General features: G+C 34.5%; 4 protein-coding genes across 6 annotated transcripts in view; 3 read left to right on the top strand and 1 right to left on the bottom strand.

Moving 5' to 3' along the window:
* Nucleotides 1-238: 238 nt before the first annotated feature.
* LOC100678047 lies at nt 239-2,227 on the top strand. The gene is made up of 5 exons (XM_003425312.5): nt 239-419; nt 513-1,092; nt 1,177-1,273; nt 1,362-1,518; nt 1,597-2,227. Exons 2-5 carry the CDS (start codon nt 523-525, stop codon nt 1,949-1,951), a joined length of 1,179 nt encoding a protein of 392 aa, XP_003425360.1. The 5' UTR covers nt 239-419; nt 513-522; the 3' UTR covers nt 1,952-2,227.
* An 80-nt stretch (nt 2,228-2,307) lies between these two features.
* On the bottom strand, nt 2,308-7,316 carry LOC100678855 (putative ATP-dependent RNA helicase TDRD12). 2 transcript variants are annotated; one of them, XM_008203932.4, is made up of 19 exons: nt 7,091-7,249; nt 6,857-6,965; nt 6,541-6,734; nt 6,223-6,467; nt 5,945-6,147; nt 5,790-5,859; nt 5,512-5,704; nt 5,267-5,428; nt 5,028-5,198; nt 4,794-4,946; nt 4,485-4,728; nt 4,264-4,407; nt 4,003-4,184; nt 3,803-3,934; nt 3,572-3,717; nt 3,320-3,499; nt 3,079-3,250; nt 2,739-2,924; nt 2,308-2,660 (listed from the first exon to the last, which is right to left on the bottom strand). In XM_008203932.4, the coding sequence occupies exons 2-19, from the start codon at nt 6,879-6,881 to the stop codon at nt 2,403-2,405; spliced, it is 3,060 nt and encodes a 1,019-aa protein (XP_008202154.1). In that variant the 5' UTR covers nt 6,882-6,965; nt 7,091-7,249; the 3' UTR covers nt 2,308-2,402. The 2 variants fall into 2 exon arrangements, with proteins under 2 accessions (XP_008202154.1, XP_008202153.1); XM_008203931.4 differs by having other exon boundaries at nt 6,857-7,316.
* A 413-nt stretch (nt 7,317-7,729) lies between these two features.
* LOC100119918 (electron transfer flavoprotein-ubiquinone oxidoreductase, mitochondrial) lies at nt 7,730-12,162 on the top strand. The gene is made up of 8 exons (XM_001603567.6): nt 7,730-7,973; nt 8,892-8,999; nt 9,355-9,703; nt 9,773-10,079; nt 10,155-10,396; nt 10,484-10,878; nt 10,949-11,170; nt 11,256-12,162. Exons 1-8 carry the CDS (start codon nt 7,940-7,942, stop codon nt 11,417-11,419), a joined length of 1,821 nt encoding a protein of 606 aa, XP_001603617.1. The 5' UTR covers nt 7,730-7,939; the 3' UTR covers nt 11,420-12,162.
* Nucleotides 12,163-12,211: 49 nt separating this feature from the next.
* LOC100119848 (mitoguardin) overlaps nt 12,212-13,322 on the top strand; it is a 32,048-nt gene continuing 30,937 nt past the window's right edge. For both annotated transcript variants that reach the window (XM_031922726.2, XM_008203929.4), the window contains exons 1-3: nt 12,212-12,582; nt 12,831-12,981; nt 13,063-13,209. In XM_031922726.2, coding sequence (XP_031778586.1) covers nt 12,490-12,582; nt 12,831-12,981; nt 13,063-13,209 — 391 coding nt within the window. In that variant the 5' untranslated portion in view covers nt 12,212-12,489. The remainder of the gene's footprint in view (nt 12,583-12,830; nt 12,982-13,062; nt 13,210-13,322) is intronic.

Raw genomic sequence — 13,322 nt, 5'->3', positions numbered from 1 at the left:
CAAATTTATTTGGACGAATTGAATTGTTATGCCTTTACCGATTCGTTATCACTTACTTAAATATCGTAATTGAAAGCGATAAAAAAGACTACCTACAGGCTGTACATACGTTCATACAAAATTACACTGTTTTCTTATGACCACCGTGACGACATTGACAACTGAAGTGTATTGTTACAGTAAAAGACATGGAACAAACCTTAGGACTTGAAAACGCATGTTCCGCTTCCGAGTATGCGTACATTGTATAATAACATCAAATATGATAGGGTATTCCGGCGTTCGCATTCACAACATCATAACCTCAAATCCTAACCTATGATTTTTAAATAGTTTTCTTAATTATACGCAATGTTACGTCAATTAAGTACGGTACTTCATAAATAATGTATTTAAAGAGCCTGGAGATAGAAAAAAAGGTAAAGTTTTCAAGTTTTTATTATCGTTAAGGTCATCTTATGTCATCAACGTGATACAACATCAAATAACGCATATTACTCGACACATTGCAGATCGCTCAACATGCACGGAGGAGGAATTATTAAATGTTTGGATAAACAATTGCTATTCCATCTTTACCATCGATCTCGCATGCTTGGAAACAAAAGACTTGCCATAAAATATCATTATCCACTGCTGACATTTCAAAATCACTTTACAAATTTGCTGAATAGCATTCTTGAGAAGCAAATTTTGTGGGGTGACAATTCAGACATCAGACAATATTTAAAAGATAATGAATGTGGAACCAATGTTATGCTCTCAACCTTCATGGAAATATTTCACATGAAGCGATGCGTAGCAAGGGATCTGTTATCGAAGAATCCCATTTTCACAGAACTACCAAGGAAACAAATCATGCAAAACTATCAAATATTGAAAAATGCAAACTTTATTACATCTCTAATACAGGATAATGTATTATTATTAACCCAAGACACAGAGTTTCTTCGGAAAAAAATTGATACAGTACAAAGATTCACAAACGACATTAATGATGGGATATTTTTATTGTATCATAGCGCAACTAATTTAAGAAATTTGGCAAATTTTATTCAAAGTCAACCAGAGTGTTTTGAAACAAAGTTTCAGGTACAATATTTCTTAAATTTGTCTTACTTTATGTTCTTTTTTTCTTGACATTGTGTTTTAATTAATCATTGATTTGTATTCCAGGTAAAACCAAGAGATTTGTATACTATACTTTCTAAATATTTATACATTATTATGCAAGAACCAGAATCAACTATACGAAAACTAAAGTTGTTGTTAGGTATTTATGAACATACAAATACATATTTTCTATTTCAACATTTGTGCAAATTGAGTAAAAGTTCTGATCATGATAAATTTCTTTGTAGATTATGGAGTTAGTGTAGATAATCTTCTGAATTATGAATGGCCGATGTATTGTTCATATGAAAAAATGCAAATACGACTAGAAATTTTTTCTCAGAGTGGATTATTACCACCACCAAGGCCTTGGGTTCTAACTTGCAATGACTTATTCTTTAACAGGTAATTTTTTAATGAAAGTAAATTTGTGTTTTATTCATTGTGAGTCCTAATTCAATTTTATTTAATTTTGCATTACAGCAAAGTGAAGGAAAAAGTGATTGATACAGATGAGAAATCTAGAATAGTAAATTTTTTAAGCAAAAAATCTGGCTATAGTGAAATGTTAATACGTTATAAAATCTCGGCTGCTCAAAGCCTCAAATTGGACAATTTAACTCAAGTAAAAGAATTAGTTGATATCATTACAGAGGAAGGCTACACATATGATGACATAATTTGGTCAATAAAAGTATTAGATCTTAGGAATGATTTTATCAAAAAGCGATTTTTTATGTTACAAAAGAAAAATCATAAAGCTCCATTTCTCAATGTATTATTATTATCAAATGAAGCTTTTGTTAATTATATGAAAAATCTTAGTATAAAAGAATAAAACCTGTTGAATATAAATTTTATAAATTGATATTTTACCCAATTTAAATATTAGAAGTTTCTACATCTATTCTACATAAATATGACTGTATGTCTTGTACTAGTACTCAAAAGAAAAAACTATTTAAAATTTAGTCTTCGTGAATTGTTTATGGTTTTTGATAAAAATGTTCTCAGTATTTGTATAAAAAATACAAAATTGTAATTTTATTAATGTTTACATATTTGAATGAGATCAATCTTAATAATTAAGAATTTTTTACATTTAACAAGATAGAAACAACAACAATTATTGTTTTTATTTAATTTATAAAATTTTGCATAGTAAGTCATTAATTAAGTTGCTGTAAAACCTTTAGAACTTTATATTGACAATATCACAAGTGTCTTTTCATGTGATAAATTTCTTCTGACTCAATTCAATTTCCTATTATCTTAGGACAGACTAAAGTTCAGTCACATTCGTCTATAGATCCAGTTTCCGCTTTTTCTTTTTTTGGTATTACAATTGGACGGCCGTTTATTTCTGTTATACCGCCATTGTAACACATAGTTAAAAGAGTCGATAAATGGTCATCATTGCTAGTAGCAAGCTCTTTTTTTATTAAATCATCGTTCAAAGTCGAGCTTACCAAGTCTTTATGATTTATTATTTTAGAACGACAAACTACAGAATCAGTCCAAATACAATTTCCAATGTGCAAAAGTACCTTCAATGTTGAGTATAGATAGTTTAATAATAGATTATATTACAGATGTGCAATAAAAATTGTACAAATTGAATGTACCTTAACATAAGCATACTCGTCCCGCTCATTATTGCAGTTTTTATTTTTCCATTGCTTAGTTACTTCAGTAGCAAGATTAGTCCACTCATATTCATGATCAAATGGTGCAATACCAGTTAAGAAAATATCAACGACTGTACATTTATATTTGAGTAGTTCTTGTGGCAATTCAAACAACTCTGAAACCTTGGCCAAAAAATCATACTATTAGTGTTAATGCATTAAAAAGTAATAAATAATTGAATAGAACTAAAATTTATTTTAAATATCAAATGATAACGAGATTCAATTTTAAACACATATATTACGTTGCTATATCTATACAAATTAATAATCTTACATAAACTTGTGGAAATATTTGTCCATCATCTAAAGATTGAACTCGTACTTTCTTTGGTTTATCTGTTTTGATATCTTTCTCGACAATACTTTGTACTTGTACCCTTGCATAATCCTTTTCAGGTTTTCTATAAGTGTAAAATCCGCCAACGCAAATATCTTTTACACCTCGCCTAAAATTCAATATATGACATACAGACAACTATTTCGTTGAAAAATAGTAAAGCAAATATGTTACAAACCTATTTTGTGGTTCTTTATAATGTTTCTTCATGGCGATGTCCAATTTGAAAGCTTCAAACGGATAAGAAAAACTTTCATTCTTTCCTGTAATTTCATTCTTTCTTATAAATTCATATACTCGAGCTGAAAAGTGTGAGGCATGATGTACATGAGTAATTTCCAGCTTTAGCTCGTCTCCTCTGCAAATAAAATTATAATCAATATAAAACCAATCGGAAGAAAATTTAATATTCGTTTACACATAAACTTACATAGTCGCGTTCAATGTTGGAGTATCCACCTCTGATATTATGCAATGCCTGTAAGAACAAGAGTTTCTTTCACAAGTTCCAAATGATTTGATTGAATCACACAGAGGATGATTTTTTATCGTCATGTTATAAGCTAAATCTAGTCCCTATGATATATTAAACGAAATTACAACTTCAATAATGGAGATTACAACAATAACAACTAACTTTAAGAAAAAAATCTGTTTTTACCTCTGCTATTTGCTTCCAATCCTCGGGTAATGTGACATTCAGCCTTTTTAAAATCTCTACGACTCCTTTAAAATGCTTATTTCCCTTACTTTCATCGAATAAAATTATAACTCTACAATCAGTTTGAGACTCCTGTGCAATAAAATAAAAAGTTTGAACTATAATTACTATTATGAGAATTTTTACTTTCATATAAATACCATCAGCCAATTATCCATGAGGACTGAAAATCTTCTACCAAAAAGAGTTTTTGAAGTATTTGTTACAGAGTAATGAATCAATAATTCTATATTCGAAATTTCTAAATCTAATAAAACTTGATCAGTACAAATAATGACAGGATACATTCCAGATAAGTATTTATGCCAAACTTCTTTTAATTCTGTGGATGCAATTTATTTATTTAGAACCAAAGTCCAAAAAATGATAATTATATTCTGTACTTATCAAAATTTGATTACCATTTACTTTAGTAATTAACATTTCTTCATGAACTAATAATGTTTGGACTGATTTAGAGACAAGAAAATAATCTAATTTTACAGCCTCTTCCTTGTTTAAGCAAACTATCATTGTTTTTATTACAGAATAATCATCCAAAATATCTATGGTTTATCAACAAACATAACGTTAGCAATGTGTATTGTAATGTGTTTCTTAAGTAAAAACCCACTTAACGTACTTAAAACTTCTTCCTTTTTTTTCTCGGAATGGCGAATAAGCATCCTTCCTTTAACCCTGGAAAATGCAGCAGCTTCAACAAATGATCCTATACATATGTAAGGATCTTCCATAAATTTCTCCACAAATAATCTGATTTTATGAGTCCAATTATGTGCAGCAGCTATAATTTGCACTGATCCATTTTGAAAACCATTCTTTTTTTCTTTATTAATAATTTTATACTTTCTTATTAGCGTAATTAACTAAAAGAAAAGAAAGTGATGACCGAAAAAGAATAACAAATGATTAGAAGAATCATTATGCATACCTCAGTGAAATATTTATCCAACAAAGCATCAGCCTGATCTATGACTAAATGAGATACTTCTGAGAGGTCCAATTTATTGGAATATTTTTCAATTGTTCTCAATAAAAATGGTGGTGTTGTAACAAGAATATGAAACTTATTGCAAATATTAGCCTGAAGGGAAATAAATGATTTCCAATTTAATAAAAAACTATGTAGTATAAAGTGCCATTAAAAAAAGGATTTTGTTCGTACCATCACAATTTTATCACTTAAACCATTATACATAGCTGAATATTTAACTTTCTCGTGATTTAAAACTTTATCACACATATCAGCAACGTCAATACACTTTTTTATTGTCGCACATAAAAACAATGCTATCGGCTTTGTTACTATTTCTTTCTTCTGCTTTTCTATAATGAGCTATTTTTTCATAATTTAATAATTATCACAATTTTTTTTCTCAAGACAAAATTAAAATAAGGACATACCTCTTTATCGACAGCAATATTATTAGCAATTGGTACAATGTATCCAACAGATTTACCTGCTTCATGAGGACCGATAGCTACTGTATCAAATCCTTGTTTGATGGCAGGCCACATGTATGATTGAATTTGTTTTAATGCTCGAACACCTTGATCTTTAAGAGCCTGATAATTTAGTAATATATCATTACATTTGACTATTACAAAATATTCAAATAAAATATATTGCAAATAATTATTTTACTAACTTTATGAATAGCAGTAGTGAACTGTGCGTCTTCTAAATGTTCCACAGGTCGACATGGTCTTTTGGTCTTGATTAATATCTTTTTATTATTCATAAGTTTGTCTTTGTTTACATAATTTTTTACTGAGATTCGTGGATGCTCATTATTATAAGCAGCTGTTTTTACAGTTGATTCTTTGCTTGTGTCCGTTTTTCTAAAACAAAATTTACAACAAAGGATAGTCGGTATATTTATGTTTTCTGGAATATGTTGTACATACATAAATATTAATAACTTACAGTTTCCCTATTTGGTATGGCACCAGCATTTCCTCTGTTGTATTGTTACTTTTTATGGCACTCAGTAATTCTAAAAGAGAGTGAAAAAGTCATTACGCCTAATTTTATAATGACTTTACTACTATAATAATTATTGAAAAAGTTATTTTTCTTACCAGGGTAAAGTGGAACTGCCAGTGAACATAGTGTTAATATTTCAATTAAACTAACATTTTTGTCTTCTATTACTAAATAAATATCCCCATATTTTTTTTTTTTCTTTCTATCACAAGCTAAAACAGCAAAATAAATTTTCACCGAGGTTTGGATCAGGTCTTTAATAAAATTCACTGTGCTGTCAGGCCACTGTTCCACTATTCTGAAAAATAAGTTTATTTTAACACGTGAAATGATTCTTTCTTATCTGAATAAAAAGTTCATCCAAGTTATTTACTTCCAAGCTGTAGGATCTATTGGTAAAATATTATAAAGACCTATGGTCATGGTTAATGGTTCAATATCAACTGCATTTCGAGAATATTTGATGAGCGACTCTGTTGGCACATTAATTGCAATGCCATGATCCAATAAAAACACATCGGATGTTCTTTTTGTTGTATCAGTTATGACACCTCTGCAAATCCAATCTGGTAGATCTATGTCCATATTAGTCAATCGTTCCGATGATATTAATACATCCTAAGGAACACATTCAAAAACTTATGATACTCAAAGAAATTATTTAATTGACTAATTGATATTCCAATCTTACATCTCCAACTGACGGAGTATAATGTTCATGTGATTTTTCTTTGATTTGAGAGCTCTTAACTTCAAATAACTTTTTAAACAATTTAGTTTTGTCCTTGCCATCTTCTGGAAGCTCTTTGATTCGTATAAAATATGGATTGATGATATTGGTCACCCTTATCTCGACTGCGTCTTGAGGTATTACAGCGGTGAAACCTGTTGCATAAACGAATCACTTAGTAAATTATAAATACTTTGTTGCAGTTAATAGCTTATTTCAGAAATCAAAGATGATATAAATTTGAGCTCTGGTTAAGCAATAATATGAAAAAACTTGCACTGTTTTCTTTGTGATTCAGCCATTTTCTCAAATTACGAGATAAAATCTTCTCCGTTTCACCCTGCAGTGAAAATACACATATTCGAAAAGAAAAACAGAGGCAGCACCTAGAACGAACGCGGTCAACAAAGAAAAAAAACTCTATAGGCACTTGTTGACAAGGCCAAAATTTATTTGCTATTAAAACTAATATTCGTATCAAACAAGCAAAAACTTTGAAAGTCAAATTGACCTGCTGCAAGGGCAATAACAGAGTTTAAGAATTGTGTGCGCACGTCTGCGTGTGTCCGCGTCTCTCAAGCTCCAGCCGGGCACTGCCGACGAGAAGAAAACATTTGCCTGTCCCGGCGTGTCGGTGTCAACTCTGTGTTTATTTTATGGCATGCATGTGAACGTGACGCCAACTGTATATATAGATTATAGGGAATGTCTAACACGATCGCGGCCGTGTTCATTCAAATATATACGTATACGCTGGTATGAGTCAATTGTAGGGGTAAATCGAAAGACATAATACGGTGCCTGTATCATGTTTATGAACAAGTAAAGCTGCTTTCTTAGGCGGAAAAAAATAATCATCATAAAAGTGGATCAGAATCGCATGATTTCCGACTGATAAATAATTTCAATCAATTAATTTATCAGTCGTTAGTGCAATTCGCTAGTACTGACGTAATTTTTGCCTTCGCGTAACTTTACATACAACACGGATAAACTACTTGTTCCCTGTCAGAGTCATACGGGGTCCACTTAATAATTCCCAGATATAAAAATGTATTAGTTCAAATATCGCGCTACCAATTTCCTGCGCATGCGAGTTATGTGTCGGCGGAGATAAGCAGCCGACGCTTTTCTATAAAGTTCTTTATACTCCCTGCCCGGCGCTATCCAGCAGGCAGCAGTTCCTTCGACGGACGAGCCAGTACTCACTTAGTGCAGCGAGTGACACGCAGTCAGAGATCAGCTTGGCTCTGTCTCGGATCATCATTTTCGAGCCAAGCGAACCGGTGCGGCTGCACACATCATCGCGAGCCTGTTGCAGCTGTGATACTCCCCTTAGTGTAACCGTGCAACCTCCGCAATGGCCTCTCCTATCTTCGGTTCATCTAGAATCGGTAAGAAAAATACAACGTTCAACGTCACGGCTGTGTCCCCGAACAATCGACACTTGATTGCCTTGATGTCGAGTGAAAAAAATAGCTGCCCATCGCTCAGCTGACTGCGGTTGATTTCGCTGAATAATTCGCGTTGATTGGCCTCCTTAATTCTCGTAATTCTCCTTGATATCAATTTCGTTTCTCGACGTTGCTTTCTATCAACTGGCAAAACTGCTGAAATTTCGTCGCGTGCGAGGCGCACAGCACACTCTTGCATACATTAATTCATCGTGGGTACGAAGTTCGTTTTGCAGCATATTCGACGTGTTTTCGAGTTAAAGCTCTTGCTGATACTGCCGCTCACATCAATAGCTCGAAATCGTCTAACGACTCAATTGAGATTTTTTGTGCGAGCGGAGTTTTGCATAAATTTGTTTCCTTATCTTTCATTATATAATTCCGATGCTTTTAATACGAATTGTACGTGTATATATATATATAGCAATTCGTCGTGTGCTATATACGCAAAGCTTTAGGCGCAATTCCGAAATACCTAGTCAATAATTCGAGGGTAGTTCAATCGAAAACACGTTCGTAGCGATAATTATTATCAATAACTCTCACAGCTCCGCAGCAATTACTCGAAAAACGTGTATCGCGCTGTAGCGATGAAAATATGTGGACTTTAACCCGGCCGAATGAGACAAGCATATACACATGTATATAGTATGTATAAAGAGGATCGCGTGCGTGTGGAATGGCTTTATAAGTCGTTCTCTCTCTCTCTCTCTCTCTCTCTCTCTCTCTCTCGGCGAACGAATCGAGATGTCACGATTGTTGAGCCCTTTGAAGTGTATTGAGATGAATTGGCTGCGAGTTAACTTGAAATACGGCGTATACTCGTTTGTGATAATAAACTTGCGTTAAATTTTTCAGTAAAACACCTGAAGCAGCTGTCGCAGAGGGCCTACTCCGAAGGTGCCTTCCCGAAAATCACAACTCATTATACGGTGGTGCCCCGCGACGGCGATCCAAGATGGAAAGGTGAGAATCGTTAGCCGGTTTTGTTCTTTTGTTTAAAATTGGTGGAATTCCCGGAATGATTCGCACTGTTTAAATAAATATGTAAGAATATACATCGAGCTCATCCTAGAGCGTCATTGTAGTACATTCATGCAATTTTAAGTCGTTGTTCACGCTTTATAAAAATAAATCCAATGAATCATTGTCTAATATGTTTGTCGTACTTATATCTATAATGATTTCGTCTATGATTGATTAGATAACGCGATCTGGTAGTCATAATTATCTTCTTCAAATGCATCTTTAAAGACGTAGTCTGCCTTGCAATAAAGTATAAACTTGTACACAGTAGATTTATTTGTCTATTCATTTTCAGACGTGAACATGGAGAGGTACGTCGACGAGACGGACATCCTGATAGTGGGCGGAGGTCCAGCGGGAATGTCGGCAGCGATCCAGGCCCGTAAGCTCGCCGAACAGCATGGCAAGGAGCTGCGCGTCACCCTCGTCGAAAAATCCGCGACGATCGGAGGACACATTCTCAGTGGTGCCTGTATAGATCCCATCGCCCTCAAAGAGCTCTTTCCCAACTGGGAGGAGCTCGGGGCTCCGCTGCACACGCCCGTCACAGCGGACAAGTTCGCCTTCCTCACCGAAACCGGACGCGTGCCTATTCCCATTTTCCAAGGGATGCCTATGTACAATCATGGAAATTACGTCGTCAGGTGCGTAGCGTATTTAAGTATTCGCGTGTAAACACAACTTTGGATACTAAAGCTATTTCGTCATTTCAGATTGGGTCACCTAGTGTCGTGGCTCGGCGAACAGGCGGAAGCCGCGGGCGTAGAACTTTACCCGGGCTACGGTGCCTCGGAAGTTCTTTATCACGAGGATGGCTCCGTAAAGGGAATTGCCACCAACGACGTGGGTATCGCTAAGGATGGCTCGGCCAAGGACACCTTTGAGCGCGGAATGGAACTGCACGCCAAGTGCACCATCTTCGCCGAAGGCTGTCATGGCCACTTGACTAAACAAATCACCAAGAAGTTTAGTCTCAGGGAAAACTGCGAGCCCCAAACTTATGGAATTGGTCTTAAAGAGGTTTGCTTTTAAGAATCCAATGTCTTACTCGTGCTGTGCTGTGTTCATTTTTAAATCGTGGAAACTTTTTTATAGATCTGGGAGGTTGACAAATCCAAGCACTCCCCTGGTACAGTCGAGCATACTGTAGGATGGCCTCTAAATAAAAATACTTACGGAGGATCCTTTTTGTACCATCTAAACGAAGAGACTCCTCTTATCGCGATTGGCTTCGTCGTGGGGCTGGATTACACGAATCCCTACTTGAGTCCTTTCAAAGAGTTCCAAAGGTTTAAGCACCATCCTTCCATCAAACCAACGCTCGAAGGCGGCAAAAGGTTCATTAGCTTATACCAATTTTAATTTTATCAGAAAATTTTTTTCAACTACTTACCATGCATCTCTACCATACCTTGCGCATATAGAATAGCCTACGGAGCGAGAGCTTTAGTAGAAGGTGGCTTCCAATCTATACCAAAGTTGCAATTCCCTGGAGGTTGCCTGATTGGTTGCACAGCAGGATTTTTGAACGTGCCAAAAATCAAAGGTACGCACAACGCCATGAAAAGTGGTATGCTAGCCGCCGAAAGTGCAATTGAGGCAATCATCGAAGCCGAGACGACGCCATCAAAAACCAAAGGTCTAGAACTGAAATCTTACACTGATAAAATCAAAAACAGCTGGATTTACAAGGAACTCAAGGCTGTGAGAAACTTCAGACCAAGCTTCCATACATCGCTCGGCTTGTATGGTGGTATGGCGTATTCCGGATTCTCCATGCTCTTAGGCGGTCGAGAGCCTTGGACTTTGTCACACGGAGGTATGTACTTAGAAAACCACAATAATTAAGAAATTATTTTTAACTGTACATTTTTATTTTTTTAATTCAGAACCAGATTATAAAAGACTGAAACCTGCAGCCGAATGCACGCCCATCGATTATCCGAAACCAGACAACGTCGTATCTTTTGACTTACTTTCGTCGGTTGCTCTAACTGGTACCAATCACGAGGCTGATCAGCCGGCACATCTTACGCTCATGGATGATACGGTGCCGGTTAAAAGAAATTTAGCGGTATTCGATGGTCCGGAAGGCCGATTCTGTCCAGCTGGTAAATGATTCACACTATATTACAAAATATTCATTTATCCTTAAATACAAAATACATTGGAGAAAACATTGTATATTCATTGCAGGAGTCTACGAATTCGTTCCATTAGAGGATGGTACTGGAGAGAAACTTCAAATTAATGCCCAAAACTGCATTCACTGCAAAACTTGTGATATAAAAGATCCAAGTCAAAACATCAACTGGGTGGTTCCAGAAGGAGGTGGTGGTCCTGCTTACAATGGAATGTAAATTCTTGTATGCTTCTTAGAGGTGCTTTTGTCTAACGATTACTTATGGCATTTTTAGAAAATTTTACCATACAAAATTATACAAAAGATTCAGGTTTTTATAACAATCTATTTTAGAAATCGCGTCAAAGATTTCTAGATGAGCAAAACACTATTTTGACAAAATTTTGTAGTTCTAACAGTTAGCAAAAAGGTCTTCTCAATTTTTATTGTTATTTTGAAAATGTTTACATCTGTTTTTAAGATTAATTGTAATATATAAGATATTGCTAAATAATATGCATAATATGCTAAGATTTGTATAAAGTTGTATGTTACTCAATTTTGTAAATAGTTTATGGGGTCAGTTGTTAATGTTTTATACTTATAGATATATTTTTTAAAGAAATAAGAATACTCTATTTTTAACAATTTTTCTTTTTTCTTGAAAAATTGCAAGCGTATCAATGCAAATAATTAGCAAAGCCTTGAATAAATCTAGCATATTCATTTTGCAAGATGAAAGGCTACTAGAAGACATTCATATACAATTCATTTTAAGTGAAGTGCCTTGAAAAACATGTTATATGTATGTACATACCGTTTAAGACTTGAAAGCGTAACATAATTATATAAAGTGATCAACTACATATATAATCTAATAAAAAAATATGTATAAATATATTGTACTTTTCTACAAATGTATGTTAATTGTGTCAATAATATCAAATAATTGAAAATAAATTTTTCTTAATAACAATCAAATTCAATTTTTATACTTACACAAAACATCTTGATCACCTGTAAGTATAAAATTTGTATATATACTGCGGCTCTGGGCGCTCCGGCTGACACGGACGGCTCCAACTTGGCGATTTCGGAGCTTTAAAAGTATACCTAACCATGCGCAGTGTAAACATAGTCGGCTATGCGTTAGTGAATATACACGTGCATTGGCATGGTGCATAAACGGAGTTTCGCGAGTGTTGAGTGTTTTGACCGACGACGATTCGAAAAGCGCGATTTTTCATCACTAATGCCTTTGGTGCTCGGATAAACTTGCTCGAATTAACTTATTGCCGTGAAATTGACATGTCACTGTTGAACGCGCAAGATTTTCTGGGAAAGTTTTGCGCCCGTTATGTCATTTCTTTGCCAAAAATCAATCTTTCTCGATCTCAAAAGGTAACTAACCTACAAAAAGCACACTCGTAGGTTATGTCTGTACAAATGAACTATCTTATATAATTAATAAACCATTGGTTTTTTATTAGAATTGCCATTGGCAAAAGAATCTTCAGTTCAATGTCCATACAGTAGCTATTTTTCATAAATTTCTGACCCCATTTAATGAAATGATCAAGGTTTTAATTGAATGTCATTCTGCAATTTTAGTTCAAAAGGCTAATTTTGCACACTTTATTTATTTTCAGATCCTCATTATTTGTTTAACAAGTGGTACTTTATTATTGGGAAGCTTAGCACAGTTTTTAAAGAGACGCAGAAGACACCCAATTCCACCTTCTCGAAGACACCTTAGGGACTCAAGGCAAAGATTAATTAATTCAAAAGCATCTAATTTCGGTAGAGTATTATTAATTTTTTAAAGGGTTTTTGATTTGGTTATAAATTGTTCAAAAATTGTTGTTTGGAAAAAATATATAGATGCAGTTTCTCAAGCATCATGGGCAAGAAGAAGCGAAGCCAGTACTCGAGGGAGTCACATCAGTGATAGAGCATCTTTGATATCTTCGGTACCAGGAGGCCTTGATGGAGACACAAAGCTGACGCCCCAACAGTATGGCGTACTCGGTAAGTTTGTAAAAACTGTTTAAACTCATCAATGAAATATCAGTCATACCTCTAAACCAGTTGAGTTTGCAATATTTAAAGATTGCAAACAACTATCATAGCTAGCTAATCAA

Source organism: Nasonia vitripennis, chromosome 2, assembly GCF_009193385.2.
Source record: "Nasonia vitripennis strain AsymCx chromosome 2, Nvit_psr_1.1, whole genome shotgun sequence".
In the NCBI taxonomy this organism is placed as follows: domain Eukaryota; kingdom Metazoa; phylum Arthropoda; class Insecta; order Hymenoptera; family Pteromalidae; genus Nasonia; species Nasonia vitripennis.
Note: the sequence above shows the minus strand (reverse complement) of the source record. Positions and strands in the feature narration are given on the sequence as shown.

Excerpts from the sequence above, each read along its gene's own strand:
- LOC100678047 (XM_003425312.5), top strand. The coding sequence starts at position 523 with ATGCACGGAGGAGGAATTATTAAATGTTTGGATAAACAATTGCTATTC. Across the intron at positions 1,093-1,176 it reads GTTTTGAAACAAAGTTTCAG|GTAAAACCAAGAGATTTGTA; the intron begins GTACAATATTTC and ends TTTGTATTCCAG. Across the intron at positions 1,274-1,361 it reads AAAACTAAAGTTGTTGTTAG|ATTATGGAGTTAGTGTAGAT; the intron begins GTATTTATGAAC and ends ATTTCTTTGTAG.
- LOC100678855 (XM_008203931.4), bottom strand. The coding sequence starts at position 6,881 with ATGGCTGAATCACAAAGAAAACAGT. Across the intron at positions 5,705-5,789 it reads CCATACCAAATAGGGAAACT|AAAAACGGACACAAGCAAAG; the intron begins GTAAGTTATTAA and ends ATTTTGTTTTAG. Across the intron at positions 2,925-3,078 it reads AAATATTTCCACAAGTTTAT|GTTTCAGAGTTGTTTGAATT; the intron begins GTAAGATTATTA and ends TTTTTGGCCAAG.
- LOC100119918 (XM_001603567.6), top strand. The coding sequence starts at position 7,940 with ATGGCCTCTCCTATCTTCGGTTCATCTAGAATCG. Across the intron at positions 10,080-10,154 it reads ATGGAATTGGTCTTAAAGAG|ATCTGGGAGGTTGACAAATC; the intron begins GTTTGCTTTTAA and ends ACTTTTTTATAG. Across the intron at positions 10,879-10,948 it reads TTGGACTTTGTCACACGGAG|AACCAGATTATAAAAGACTG; the intron begins GTATGTACTTAG and ends TTTTTAATTCAG.